General features: G+C 36.1%; 1 protein-coding gene across 1 annotated transcript in view; it reads left to right on the plus strand.

Annotated features, from left to right (window-relative positions):
- The window catches only part of CCDC7 (coiled-coil domain containing 7), a 285,426-nt gene that overhangs the window by 256,359 nt on the left and 13,260 nt on the right, over window positions 1-15,807 (plus strand). Inside the window, exons 30-31 of the mRNA XM_061181406.1 lie at window positions 1,349-1,432; window positions 3,295-3,378. Of these exons, the coding sequence (XP_061037389.1) occupies window positions 1,349-1,432; window positions 3,295-3,378 (168 nt within the window). The remainder of the gene's footprint in view (window positions 1-1,348; window positions 1,433-3,294; window positions 3,379-15,807) is intronic.

Genomic DNA, 15,807 nt, shown 5'->3' on the forward strand with positions numbered 1-15,807 from the left:
TGTCTAGAATGCCCAGTATAGACCCCCCAAAAATATGAGCCATGCAAAGAAACAGTAAAGTGTGAATCATATACTAGGAACTTCAGGAAGGGTAGGCCTAAAAAATAATTTAAGCAGTGGGAGGGTATTGTGAGGAGGGAAATTGTGATTCTTACTAGATTGCAGATTTCTCTAGCACATACTCCCTTTTCCCTCGTCCTTAATTCTATCTGCTATCAAATGCTCTTCTTAATGCTTCCTTGCTTATATAAGCATCTTTACATGCTTCTTTCAACTGGGCCTGTCATTCTTAACCTGTACCCGTTGGAGAAAAACCAGAGAGCTTCAATTATATCGACTTAGTTGGATCTTTAACACTTACTTCTGGTCTCAACCATTACAACAAAGTAAGATCCACCTTATGGTGTCAGGTTCAGGATAGGTTTCCAACCTCTGGTACATGCTCTTCTGTAACTAGCTTTCATTCACAAAACACTGGACACATAATTTGACCCAAGTCAGCAATCCTCCTTAACCCCTTTTTCAATATGAATTTTTCTGTAATAACTTTCATGTATTAAAAAAATAGATGAATGTTATTCCTCTCCTTGGACCTAGTTAGTACTTTCTAAATCCTGCCAAATGTCCAAATCACTTAAAAACTCAAATGGAATGGGATGCAGTCCCAGTGCTGGTACTGCTTCAGATTTACCCATTTCCCCCTCCCCAGCTACAAGGTGTACATAGTAAGAGGACCTGATAGGCAGTTTTTCTTAGACCACAGAATATCTTGTTACTCTTCTACATCTTTGATGTCTACTTGATTTACATAGCCTTAAAAATGGCATTAAACATTCTTGAGAGAGTCAAAGAATTTCTGCCTTGTAGTAACTTTCCGTGATGTGGGACCATGGTTTGTCTCTTGACCAGTGGGGAAAAAATGCCACGTTCCACTCATAGGTATATCCTTACAGTATGAGTGTCCTCTTAGTGTAATCTTGGCAGTTACATCATTTACTTGAACTCCCCAAGATGATTAAAGTTTGTATGGGACAGTGCATTGTGTATGAAAAGCACTGGTTAAGGAATTATGGGGCATCAGCTTGTACTCAGTTTTGCATTATCTTGGTGTGTGTTCTCAATCAAATCACAAAACATCTCTAAGCTTCAATATCATGAGGCTTATATGATTGCTAAGAGCCCTTCAAATTCTAATGTTTTATGATTATGCAATGCAGACATTATATTATTTCTCTTCGATAATACAAGTACTAATTAAGTTAGTACTACACACAGGCACAAAGACACACATACATGTGTGTTAATGGTTACCTTACAATGTGTTTTGAAATTTGTTTTCTATCTATAGAGACTGGTATAGAACGCATGACAGATACTGTTGGAAGAGAAAAAGCAGTTGGTGAAATCAAGACACATCATCAGAGTCACCCTGGTAAGAACAAGAATTTTCCAAGTCTAATATTTATGGTTTATGTCTTCTCTGGGATTTAATTAACTATGAATCATTAATGATAACAGTAACTGTATGTTAGTATTAATGGGCAGTAATCTTCATGAATTTCCTCTTATAATTAGTTAAACTCTAGTATTTACTATCAATGGAAATTTAGCTGGATATTTTTTAGTTGTAATCCCATCCATTTGGAAAGTAATCCATATAATCCAATGCTCTAATGACCTTAGAATATGCTTGGTTTAAGTATTTATAACTGCGATTCTACTCACTTTCTTGCTGGCTTAGAAAAGAATATTGCTTTGATATTGAAAAAGCAAAAAAGCTAGTTGATGAGTGGTATAAGAAGAGGAATATAACAGTTATTTCATTGATTACCAATTTCCTCTACATAATTAAGTTGGCGTGTAAATTTATCTCTCTACTATAGTGGAGTTCTCTAGCTGAGTTTTATTATTCACAGATTAGTGCTTTAGTCCTGGAGTAACAGGGTTCGATACATTTCTCTTTGTTGCAAGAAATACTGTCGTTATGAATTTTTACAGAATTGATGCTGAAAGCTAGCATTGGAAAGTAACTGAATCCTCAGATATAAGCACCAAAATATGTGTTTTCACTGAAATTTAAGGCAAGATTTCTGAAACTTTGCTTTTGAATGCTTTATTTTATTATATTCTCTCTTTTATTCCTGTAAAAAAGTAGTGTTATAAATGAATCAAATAAATATTACTTGCTCCAACAGCTTTTAACTGGGGAAAAGCTGGTGGTGTAAAAATGAAATTGTTGGAACCAAGCAGTTAAATTTGGTGTATTACGATTAGCCATTTTTCCATGTCTTTAATTTTCAGAGTATTTTTGGTTAGGTTCTTTCAATTAATTTTTGCTTCAGTGTTGCTTATTAATAGGAGTCCTTGTCAGTTTTGAATAACAGCCTTAGACACAGCAATAAAGTGCTTTCATTTACATCCGTTCAATTCTGGGACGAAGTGAGAGAGTGGCATGGACTTTTATATACTACCAAATGTAAAATAGATCGCTAGTGGGAAGCAGCCGCATAGCACAGGGAGATCAGCTTGGTGCTTTGTGACCACCTAGAGGGGTAGGATAGTGAGGGTGGGAGGGAGACACAACAGGGAGGAAATATGGGGATATATGTATATGTATAGCTGATTCACTTTGTTATGAAGCAGAAACTAACACACCATTGTAAAGCAATTATACTCCAATAAAGATGTTTAAAAATAAAATAAAATACAAAAAAAAGTCATGCCTTTTAACAATAAAATTAATTATTTTATATTTATTAATGGTAAATTTATAATTAAACACTAAATAAAATTTGAAAGACAGAAACTGCTATGAGGAAAGGAGTTTAAATGAATGTACTGATCAAATACAAAAATGAAAAAGTGTTTTGTCCCACCTCACCAGGTACATCCCTCCCATATGAATGTGTTTTTAATGTACACAGGAGAGTTATACTTATTACGAAAAACTCTCTAGGATGACTTAAATTTGTGAAAGACTTTGTATTTTATGGAAAAAGTCCTAGTTAAGGAACTATGAGGCCTCAGTTTATGAGTCAGTTTTGTCATTACCTGGATATATGGTCTTGGTAAAATCACTAAGCATTTCTAAGCCTCAATATAATGAGGTTTATACAACTGCTAATGGCTCTTCCAATTCTAAGGTATTATGTCTGCAGTCCAGACATTTCATTATAATGCTTCTTCTATAATAAAAAGATCTAATTAAAGGATACACACATTCTACACACACACAAACATACACATGTTAATATTTAGCTTACAAAAGTATTTTGAAACTGTTTATTTCTATAGAGACTGATACAGAACGCTTCCCAAATGTTGTTGGAAGAAGTATTATGAAGGGTGAATTCAAGACACAACCCAAGAGTCGTCTTGGTAAGAACAAGAATATTTCACGTCTATTTCCTGTTTTTTATCTTCTCTGAAGTTTATTTAACTTTGGATCTTTAGTGACTACAGTATCTATATGCTATTATTACAGGATAAAACGTCTTCACAAATTCCCTCCTATAATTACTGGAATTCTAGCAGTTGCTATCCATGGAGAATTAGCTGCATATTTTTGATTTTAGAATTCATTCAATTAAAAAAATGATGCATAAAAATTGAATGATACAGTGAGCTTGGAACATGCTTGATGGAAACATTTCAAGTGCTGTTCTACTCACTTTCTTTTTCAGGCTAGAAGTATAGTTCCTTTGTATTTGCAAATGCAGAAAGGCTATTTTATGAATGGGATTAAAAGAGGGATTTAGCAGATAGTTATTTCATTGGTTACTAATTCCCTCTATATAATTAAAATATCAGACACATTTTCAATATCTCATGTGAAGTAGACACCTTTAGTTCTGTTATATAGTTTATAGTTCACACTATTGCCCCTTGTGTTCGCATAACAGTGTTTGACACACTTCTTCTCGATTGGTGTCATACCAAAGGAGGCAGAGAGCTTAACAGAAAAATAAGGGAAAGAGACAGTCAACAGAATCGTTTTTAAAACAACTGTCATTGAAAATGGTAGAGTAATAACCCTGAGCTCACCTTAGCTCATGGACATAGCAAAATTACAACCATTTACAGAACAACCATTGATGTAAAAGACTGGAACCTACCAAGAAAGGTCTTCTAGAACTAAGGATATAAAAAAGGGACCACAGCAAGGCAGGTAGTAGGGGTAGAGTCACAGTATAGTCAGGTCCCTGGCTTGGGCAACTCATGAATGGGAGAATAATTACAGTTGCAGAGATTCTCCCCAATGAGTAAGGGGTCTGAGCCCCACATCAGTCTGCCCAGCCTGGAGGTTCTGCAACAAGAAGATGAGTCCCCAGAACATTTGACTTTGAAGGCCAGTGGGGCTTGCTTTTAGGAGTTCCAGAGGGCTCTGCGAAATAGAGGCTTCACTCTCCAAGGGCACACACAACATCTCACATGCTTCAGGACCCAGCATAGAAGCAGTAATTTAAAGGATTTGGGGTCAAACCTACCTGCTAATCTTGAAGAGTCTCCCTAGGGACATAGACACTGACAGTAGCCATTCTTGAGAGCTCGTTCTACCACTGGTGCTGCAGCACCATTTTGGAATCCGCCCCCCCAACAACAACCAACCTGTAGGCACCAGTACTGGGAAGCCTCAGGCCAAGCAACTAACTGGGCAGTGACACAGCCCAACCCATCAGAAGAGAGACTGCTTTAAGACTTTCTGAGCCCAAAGCCACCCCTGGACACATACCTGCACACCAGAGGGTCTAGGACCTGGCACCACACACCAATGTGCAGGCAGTAGACCCAGGACCCCCAGGGCCCTGCAGCCAGAGACCCAGGTCCACCCACCAGTGGGCAGGCACCAGCCCCAGAATCACTGACTCCACCCACCAATAAGCTTGCTCTAGCTTCAGGACCAGCCTCTCCAACTAGTGGAGGGACACCAGCCCCAAGGCAATGACATCTCTGCTATAGCCTCACCCACCAGTGGGTGGACACCAGATGCAGGAAAATGCATCCCTGCAGCCTGCAGACTCAGCCCACCCACCAGAAGGCCAGAACCATCTCTGAGATTGGCTGAGCCATGCCCCACCTGCTGACAAGGCAACACAAGCTTTGGGACCCATGGACCCCACAGTCAACTGTGTAAGGAACCACACCCACCCACCAGCAGTCCATTGCCGTCTCTGGAAGCCCTCAGCCCTGCAGCCAGACCCCAGGACCTGTCACTGCCTGCCTTTGGGCTGGCACTGTCCCTTGGATCTGGCTTCATCCATTGGTGGGCTGGCCCCAGCCTCAGGATCTCCTAGACCTGACTCCATCCACCAATGATACAGAACTAACCCTGGGGCTCCCCAGGGTTCTACAGCCAGCCACCTTGTGACCCAACCCTGCCAACCAGTGGCCGGCAGCCTCCACACAGGAAGGTCCTGGCAAACCACCAGACTGGGGGCCAACCAAGCCAACCAGGCCACCCATAGCCGTCAGCTTGCCACAACAGAAGGACCCGCACAGCACATATAGGGGCACTCCTAGAGGATATAGCTCTGATGACGAGAGAGCAGTGTATTGCTGGGATTCATAGGAAGTCTCTTGCAAAAGGCTTCTTCTCCAAGGTTGGGAAATGTAACCAACCTCCCAGATACATAGAAATATAAACATTAAGTTAGACAAAATGAATCGACAGAGGAAAATGGTCCAAATGAAGGAATAAGATACAACCCCAGAAGAAGAGCTAAGTGAAGTAGAGATAGACAACCACCCAACAACGAATTCAGGGTGATGATCCCAAACAACTTGGGAGAAGAATGGATGGACAGAGTGAGAAATGAGAAGTTTTTAACAAGGAGTTGGAAAATATAAAGAACCACTAAACAGAGATGAAGAATACAATAACTGAAATGAAAAATACACTAGGAGGAATCAGCAGTAGACTAAATGGTACAGAGGAACAGATCAGTGGGCTGGAGGACAGAGTAGTGGAAATCACTGATGCTTAGCAGAAAAAAAGAATGGAAAGAAATGAAGACTGTTAAAGAGACTTCTGGGACAACATCAAGCATATTAACATTCACATTAGAGGGGTCCCAGAAGAAGAAGAGAGAAAAAAGGTGACAGAGAACATATTTAGACATAATAGCTGAAAATGTCCCTAACTAGGGAGATGAAAAAATCCCAGTCCAGAAAGAACAGAGTCCCAATCCAAAGAGGAACACACCAAGACACATTGTAATTAAAAACGCAAAAATTAAAGCTAAAGAGAGAATATTAAAAGCAGCAAGGGAAAAGCAACAAGTTACATACAAGGGAACACCCATAAGGCTATCAGCTGACTTTTCAGCAGAAACTTTGCAGGCAGAAGGCAGTGGCAAGATATATTTAAACTGATGAAAAGGAAAAACCTAGAACCAAGAATACTCTATCCAGCAAAGCTCTCATTCACATTTCATGGAGAGATCAAAAGCTTTACAGGCAAGCAAAAGCTGGAAGAGTTCCACACCACCAAGCCAGGTTTACCAGAAATGTTAAAGGGACATCTCTAAGCAAAAAAGAAAAGGCCACAACTATAAACATGAAAATTATGAAAGGAAAAGCTCATCAGTAAAAGCAAATATATAGTAAAAGTAGAAAATCAACCATATGCAAAGCTCATAGGAAGGATTAAAGACAAAAATGGTTAAGTCATCTATAACCACAATAAGAAGTTAACAGATACACAAAATAATTAGATGTAAAATATGTCAAAAATAGTAATCATGAGGGGAGGAGAGTACAAATGAAGCATAGTTAAAATGTGTTTGAAATTAAGAGATCGAACTTCAGATAGATAGATAGATAGATATCTGTATATAAACCTCATGGTAACCACAACCAAAACTTCTGTAATAGATACACAAAGAAGAGAAAGTAATCCAAACATAACACTAAAGATAGTCATCAAATCACAAAAGAACAAAAGAAGAAGGGAACAAAAAGACCTAGAAAAACAACCCAAAAACTATTAACAAAACTACTATTAACTATTCTTATGGCAATAAGAACACACATATCAATAATTACATTTAAATGAGCTAAATGCTCCAATCAAAAGACATGGAGTTGCTGAATGGATACAAAACCAAGACCTTTATATATGCTACCTAAAAGAGACTCACTTCTGATCTAAAGACACAGACTGAAAGTGAAGAGATTGAAAAAGTCATTCCAGGCAAATGGAAATCAAAAGAAAGCCCAGGTAGCAATAATTATATCAGACAAAATAGACTTTAAGACAAAGACTGTAATAAGCGACAAAGAAGGATGTTACATAATGATCAAAGGATCAATCCAAGGAAAAGATGTAACAATTGAAAATATATATGCACTCGACATAGGAGCTTCTTAATAAATAAAGCAAATATTAACAGACATAAAGGGAGAAACAGACAGTTACACAATAATAGTAAGAGACTTTAAAAGCCCACTCAAGTCAACAGACAGATCATCCAAAAAGAAAATCCATAAGGAGACACTGGCCTTAAATGACACATTAGACCATATGGACTTAATAGATAGGTATATAACATTCCATCCAACAGCAGCAGAACACACATTCAAGTCCACATGGAACATTCTCTAGGAATGTTAGGCCACAAAAACAAGCCTTGGTAAATTTAAGAAAATTGAAATCATATCAAGTATCTTTTCCCACCACAACACTATGAGAGACTAGAAATCAGCTAAAAGAAAATATTGCAAAAATCACAAACACACAGAAGCTAAGCAACATGCTACTAAACAACCAATGGATCATGAAGAAATCAAAGAGGAAATCAAAAAATACCTAGAGACAGGTGAACAGAAAATGATCCAAAAATCTATGAGATGCAGCAAAAGCAGTTCTAAAATAAAAAATTATACTGATACAAACAAACCTCAGGAAACATGAAAAATCTCAAATGAACAACTTAACTTACACCTAAAGGAACTAGGAAAAAGATGAACGAACAAAACACAAAGTTAGCAGAAGGAAAGAAATCATAAAGACCAGAGAAGAAATAAATGAAATAGTGACTTAAAAATGGAAAATATCAATGAAACTATAACCTGTTTCTTTGAAAAGATAAACAAAATTGACAGACCTTTAGCCAGATTCATCAAGAGTAAGATGCAGGGCCCAAATCAATAAAATCAGAAATGAAAAAGACGTTACAACCAACACCACAGAAGTGCAACTGATCATGAGACATTACTCGGAAAAACCGTATGACAATAAAACAGACAACCTAAAAGAAATATACAATCTCCCAAGACTGAACCAGGAATAAAAAGAAAATATGAACAGACCAATTATCAGTAATGAAATTGAACGAGTAATAAAAAAAAATAACCAAAAAACATAAGTCCAAGAACAAGTGGCTTCATAGGGGAATTCTACCAAACATTTAAAGAATAATTAATACCTATACTTCTCAAAGTATTGCACAAAGTTGCAGAGAAAGGAATGTTTCCAAAGTCATTCTGTAAGGCCAGCATCACGTGATACCAAAATGAGACAGAGATATCACAGAACAGAAAATTACATGGGTGAAAGTAGATGCAGAAACCCTTAACAAAATATTAGCAAACTGACTCCAACAATACATTTAAATGATCATACACCATGATTAAGTGGGATTTATCCCAGGGATACAAGGATGTTTCAGTGTTTGCAAGTCAATCAGTGTGATACATCACATTAACAAATTAAAGAATAAAAACTATATGATTATCTCAATAGATACAGAAAAAGATTTTCACAAAATTCAACATCCATTTATGATAAAAACTCTCCAGAAAGTGGGTATACAAGGAACATGCCTCAACATAATAAAAGCCATACATGGTAATCCCATAGCTAACATTATACTCAACAGTGAAAAGATGAAAGCATTTCCTCTAAGATATGAAACAAGGATGCCCACTATTGCCACTTTTATTCAACATATTATTAGACGTCTTAGCCACCACAGTCAAACAAGGAAAAGAAATAAAAGGAATCCAAATTAAAAAGGGAAAGTAAAATTGTCACTTTGTAGACGACATGATACTAAACAAAGAGAATCCTAAAAACAGCTACCAAAAAAATACTAGAGCTCAAGGATAAATTCAGTAATTTTCAGGTACAAAATTAATATAGAGAAATATGTTGCAATTCTATACACTAACAACAAACTATCAGAAAGAAATTAAGGAAACAATCTCATTTACAGTTGCATCAAAAAGAATAAAATACTTAGGAATAAACTTACGTAAGGAGGTAAAAGACTTGAAATCAGAAAATTATAAGACACTGATGAAAGAAATTGAAGATGACACAAACAGATGGAAAGATATACCATGTTCATGGATTGGAAGAATTAAATTTGTTAAAATGACTGTATTACCCAAGGCAGTCTACAGATTCAGTGCAATCCCTATCAAAGTACCAAAGACATTCTTAGAATTAGGAGAAATAATTTCAAAATAGTATAGAAACAAAAAAGACCCTGAATAGACAAACAATCTTGAGAAAGAAGAACAGAGATGGTGGTAGCATGCTCCCTAACTTCAGACTGTACTACAAGGCTACAATGATCAAAACTGTACGATACTGGTACAAAATCAGACACATAGATCAAAGGAACAGAATAGAGAGTCCAGAAATAACCCCACACACTTATGGCCAATTAATCTATGACAAAGGAGACAAGAATATACAATACAATGGAGAAAAGAGAAGTCTATTCAATAAGTGGTGCTGGGAAAACCGGACAGCTACATGTAAAAGAATGAAATTAGAATATTCTCTAACACCGTATACAAAACTAAACGCAAAGTGGATTAAAGATCTAAATGTAAGACTGGAAACCATAAAACTTTGGAAGAAAACTTAGGCAGAACACACTTTGACATAAATGGTGGCAATATTCTTTTGGATATGTCTCTTAAAACAAAGAAAACAAAAGCAAAAATAAACAAATGAGAACTAATTGAACTTAAAAGCTTTTCCACAACAAAGGAAACCAGAGACAAAATGAAAAGACATCTTACTGATGGGAGAAAATATTTGCAAATGATACAACTGTTAAGGGGTTAATATCTAAAATATATATACAGCTCATACAACTCAATATCAAAAACATGAACACCCAATTAAAAAGTGGGCAGAAGACCTGAATAGACATTTTTCCAAAGAAGACATGCAGTTGACCAACAGATGTATGGAAAAATGCTCAACATCACTACTTAATATACTGATATGCCAATCAAATCACAATATCACCTCACACCTGTCAGAATGGTTATCATCAAAAAGATCACAAATAACAAATGTTGGCAAGAGTGTGGAGAAAAGGGAACCCTTCTACACTGTTGGTCAGAAAGTAAATTGGTGTGGCCACTGTGGAAAACAGTATGGAGGTTTCTCAAAAAACTAAAAATAGAGCTACCATATGACCCAGCAGTTCCACTTTGGGGTATATGTCCAAAACAAACAAACACAGTAATTCAAAAAGATACATGCACCCGAATGTTCATAGCAGCATTATTTACAATTGCCAACATATAGAAACACCCTAAGCATCCATTAACAGATGAATGGATAAAGAAGATGTACATATGCACACACACTATGGAATACTACTGACCATGAAAAAGAACAAAACTTTGCCTTTTGCAGCAACATAGATAGACTTAGAGGGCATTATGCTAAGTGAAGTAAGTCAGACAAAGACAAGTACTCTATGATATCACTTACATATGGAATCTAAAAAATACAACAAACTAGTGAATATAACAAAAAAGCAGATTCACAGATATAGAGAACAAACTAGTGGTTACCAGTGGAGAGAAAATGGTGGAGGAGCAAGATAAGGGTAGGGGATTAAGAAGTACAATCTACTATATTTAAAATAAATAAGCTATAAGGATGTATTGTAGTGCACAGGGAATATAGCCAATATTGTATAATAACTATAAATGGAGTTAACTTTTTAAAAATGTGAGTCACTATGTTGTACACCTGAAACTTGTATAATATTGTAAATCAAATATGCCTCAATAAAAAATTTTAAAAAACTGTCATCCAAAGGTGATTGCATGCATGCCCAAGGCTGTGCCCACAGAGGAGCAACATTAGAAGCTGCACACTGCAGGGAAGGAGACTTCAGTAGGACAGAAGATAGTGTAGCCCATTCACTAAATAATTAATAGGCAAACAACAACAAGCCTTCAAAGGGGATGGGAGCTCAGTATCCAGATTTCCTACAGTATATTAGATACACTGCCCCCCCTCAAAATATGAGACATGCAAAAAAACAGTAAAGTATGAACTAAGGAAAAAAAGCAGACCACAGTGTGGTTCCAGATGTAAGATACTATAAAACAGTTATAAATATTTTTGAAGAATTAAAGAAACCCATGCTTAAAACAGACAGGAATATTGATGACAATGTCTAATCAAATAGAGAATATTAACAAAGAGATAGAAATTATTTTTGTTAAAAAAACACAGTGATAACTCTGGAGTTGAGAGTACAATAACTGTAAGGAAAAATTCACTAGAGGGGTTCAGGAGTAGATTTGATTGTCAAAAGAAAGAATCTCCACACTTAATGACTACAGAAGAAGTAGAGCTGAGACAAAAGGGGGCAGAAAAAATATTTGAAGTAATTATGGCTGACAGTTTGGAAGCACATTTGATGATGAATATGAATCTGGATATCCAAGCCAAATGAAGTCTAAGAATAAGCACAAAGAAATCTACAACCAGATACATCAAGTAAAAGTAATGGAAGACAAAGACAGAAACTCTCGAATGTCACAAAGGGAAAGCAACACATCATAAAAAAAGAGAACCCTGGTAAGATTAACAGCTTACTTAGCATCAGAAACTATGAAGCCCAGGGGCTTCCCTGGTGGTTCAGTGGTTAAGACTCTGCACTTCCATGCTTCCACTGCAGGGGGACACATGTTCAATCTCTGGTCAGGGAAGTTCTGCATGCTGTGAGGTGTGGCCAAAAAAAGAAAGAAACTATGTAGCCCAGAAGGCAGTGGGATGCCATATTAAAATGCTGAAGGAAGAAATTGTCACCATGAACTTTTTCTTTCAAAAGTGAAGGTGAGATAAACAGATTCCCAAATAAATAAACACTGAGAAACTGTTTGTTAGCAGACCTGCCTTATGAGAAATAATAATGAGAGTTCTTCAGGCTGAAAGCAGTGGACCTTAGGCAGTGATTTTAATCCGTTCCAAAAAAGAGCATGCGTTAAAAGAATTCTATAATTCCAAAATCTGAATATACCAGTCACTAGTACAGAGATTGAAACAGAAATTAAAAACCTCCCAAAAAACAAAAGTCCAGGAACAGACTGCTTCACAAGTGAATTCTATCAAACATTCAAAGATTTAATACCCAATCCTTCTAAAACTATTTGAAAAAATTGAAGAGGAGGTAACACTTCCAAACTCATTTTATGAGGTCAGCATCACCTTGATACCAAAACCAGAAAAATACAACACACACACACAGACACACACACAAAGAACATTATAGGCCAATATCTCTGATGAAGATGGATGCAAAAATCCTCAACAAAATATTGGCAAGCCAAATTCAACAATACATCAAAGGGTCATACAAGTGTGATTTATTCCAGGGATGCAAGGATGGTTCAACACCCACAAATGAATCAGTGTGATAGACCACATTAACAAAATAAAGAATAAAAACCACATGATCATCTCAATAGATGCAGAAAGAACATTTGACAAGATTCAACATCCATTTATTATAAAACTTCTCAATTAAGTGAGTATAGAATGGCCATACCTCAACATAATATATGATAAACCCACAGCTAATGTCATACTCAGTGGTGAAAAATTGAGAGCCATGCCACTAAGGTCAGGAACAATTCAAAGATGCCCACTCTCACCTCTCTTATTCAACATAGTGTTGGAAGTGCTGGCCAGAGCAATTAGGCAAGAAAAAGAAATAAAATCATCCAGATTAGAAAGGAAGAAGTAGAACTGTCTCTATTTGCAGATGACATGGTTTTGTATATACAAAGCCCTAAAGACTCCACCAAAAAACTATTGGAAATAATAAACAAATACAGTAAAGGATACAAAATCAGTATACAAAAATCTGTTCCATTTCTATATGCTAACAGTGGACTAGCAGAAAGAGATATTAACAAAAACAATCCCATTTACAGTCTCAACAAAAGGCAGAAAAAGCCTAGGAATCAATTTAACCAAGAAGGTGAAAAGACTTATACTGAAAACTATAAGACACTGTTAAAATAAATTGAAGAAGACACCAACAATGGAAAGATATTCCATCCTCATGAATTAGAAGAATTAACATTGTAAAAACTGTCCATATTACTTAAAGCAATCCACAGATTCAGTGCAATCCCTATCAAAATCCCAAGGACATTTTTCACAGACACAGAGCAAAAAATTCTAAAATTTCTATGGAACCGCAAAAGACTCCTCCAAAATAGCCAAAGCAATCCTGAGAAAAAATAACAAAGCTGGAAGTATCACACTCCCTGGTTTCAAACTATATTAGAAAGCCATAGTAATATAAAACAGCCTGGTGTTGGCAGAAAAATAGATATAAAGATCAGTGAAGCAGAACTGAGAGCCCAGAAATAAACCTATGCATATATAGACAATTAATTTAGGACAAAGGAATAAAGAACATACAATGGAGAAATGATAGTCTCTTCAATAAATGATATTGTGAATACTGGACAGCCACATGGCAAGAAAAGTGAAACTAGACTACTATCTCACGCCATACAGAAAAATTAACTCAAGATGAATTAAAGACTTGAATGTAAGACCTGAAACCATAATCTCTAGAAGAAAACATAGGCAGTATGCTCTTTGACATCAGTCTTAGCAATATCTATTTGTGTCTCCTCAAGCAAGGGAAACAAAAGCAAAAATGAAAAAATGAGGTTGCATCAAACTGAAAAGCTTCTGCACAGCAAGGAAACTATCAATAAAATGAAAAGACAACCTAATGGGAGATATATGGGAGATATATTTGCAAATGATATATCTGACAAGGGATAAATATCCAAAATACATAAAGAACTCATACAATTCAAAAACAAAAAAGCTAACAACGCCATTAAAAAAAATGAGCTGAACAGAAGGAGCTGAACAGAAATTTTTCCAAGAAGACATGCAGATGGCCAACAGGCACAAGAAAAGATGTTCACTATTACTATTAAGGAAATGCAAATCAAAACTACGAAGAGATGCTACCTAACACTTGTCAGAATAGCCATTATCAAAAAGACAAAAAGTGTTGGAGAGGATGCGGAGAAAAGGGAACCTTAATACACTGTTGGTGAGAATGTAAAAAAGATGTGGTATGTGTATATACAATGGAATACTACTCATCCGTAAAAGATGAAATCTTGCATATGCAACAACATGGAGGAACCCATAATACCCTTGATGGTGTTATGCTAAGTGAAATAAGTCAGACAAAGACAAATACGTACCACATGATTTCACTCATATGTGGAATTTTAAAAGTTAACCATGTATTACTTTAATAATCATAAGAAACAATAAGGTGTTTCACTTGGGAAACAGAAAACAAACCTGAAACAAAAATAGTGCTCTGAAGTTCTAGACCCGCAAGTAATTAGAGCAGCCCTGATGGCCAAGGTATAAACTGTTTTTATACAGTAACCTAAACTATAGTCTGAAGAGCAAGACTCTTGGGTTGTATTCTCTTTTGTTCCATCCTGCTTTCTCCTTCCCTTTTGCAGCTTTCCATAAGCAACCATATTTTTTCAGTTTTTTCTCCTTCTTTGTGAAACAAAATATATGTTCCCAATGTACTTTATGGCTACTGCGTGAACAAGTTCATGTAAAAAATAGAAGTAAATGGATTAAAGTTTAAAAAAGGAATTCTGTACTTCAAAAGACAAGATCAATGCATATTTTGTGTCCTTTCTTCTCTTAATTGATTTAAAAGGCGATTGTATAGAACAATATGTATATCATTGTATTGTCGGGCCTATAAAAATATGGAAAAGTGATATATTCTGTAGTAGCTGTGCAAAGGAGATGTATGAGGATGGTGATGTATTTGAGTAAAAAATGATAGCAGATGTTAACTCGAATCCGCAGGAACAAATGAAGAGAACCAGAAATTGTAAACAAGAAGGTTAATATAACAAACACTGTAAATATATACTTGCTCTTCTTTCTTCTGTCAGCTTCTTTCAAGGGCATAGAGTTATATAAAGAAATAATTATTACAAACTGTTTTATATTTAAAGGTATAATATGTATAACAATAGCACAAAAATGGGGAAGAGATAACAGAGCTATATAGGAGTAATATTTCTATATATAATTGGAATTTAATAATATAAATCTGAAGTAGACTCAAATTGACTGTGGTTATGGTTACACAACTCTGAATATAACTTTTAATGAAACCATTGATTTGGACACACTTTAAGTGGACGAATATTATGGTATGTTATATATTTTAAAAATAGCTTAGTGAACTACAAAAATTAAGAGATTTTAAAAAGATTTAAAGCAATGGGAGGATACCGTGAAGGAGAGAAATTGTGACTCTTACTCGATTAAAGATTTCTCTAGTGCATACCTGTAATTCCTAGTGCTTAACCCAATCTTCCCTCAAATGCTGTTCTGATTGTCTCCCTGCTTATCTGAGGATCCTCTGCTTTCTTGATTCAAATGACTCCATTCACCTTAGTTATATCTGTTGAAGAAAGACCAGAGTGGCTAAAATATATGTGCTAATATTCCCTAAT

This window comes from Eubalaena glacialis, chromosome 2, assembly GCF_028564815.1.
Source record: "Eubalaena glacialis isolate mEubGla1 chromosome 2, mEubGla1.1.hap2.+ XY, whole genome shotgun sequence".
NCBI classification, from domain to species: Eukaryota; Metazoa; Chordata; class Mammalia; order Artiodactyla; family Balaenidae; genus Eubalaena; species Eubalaena glacialis.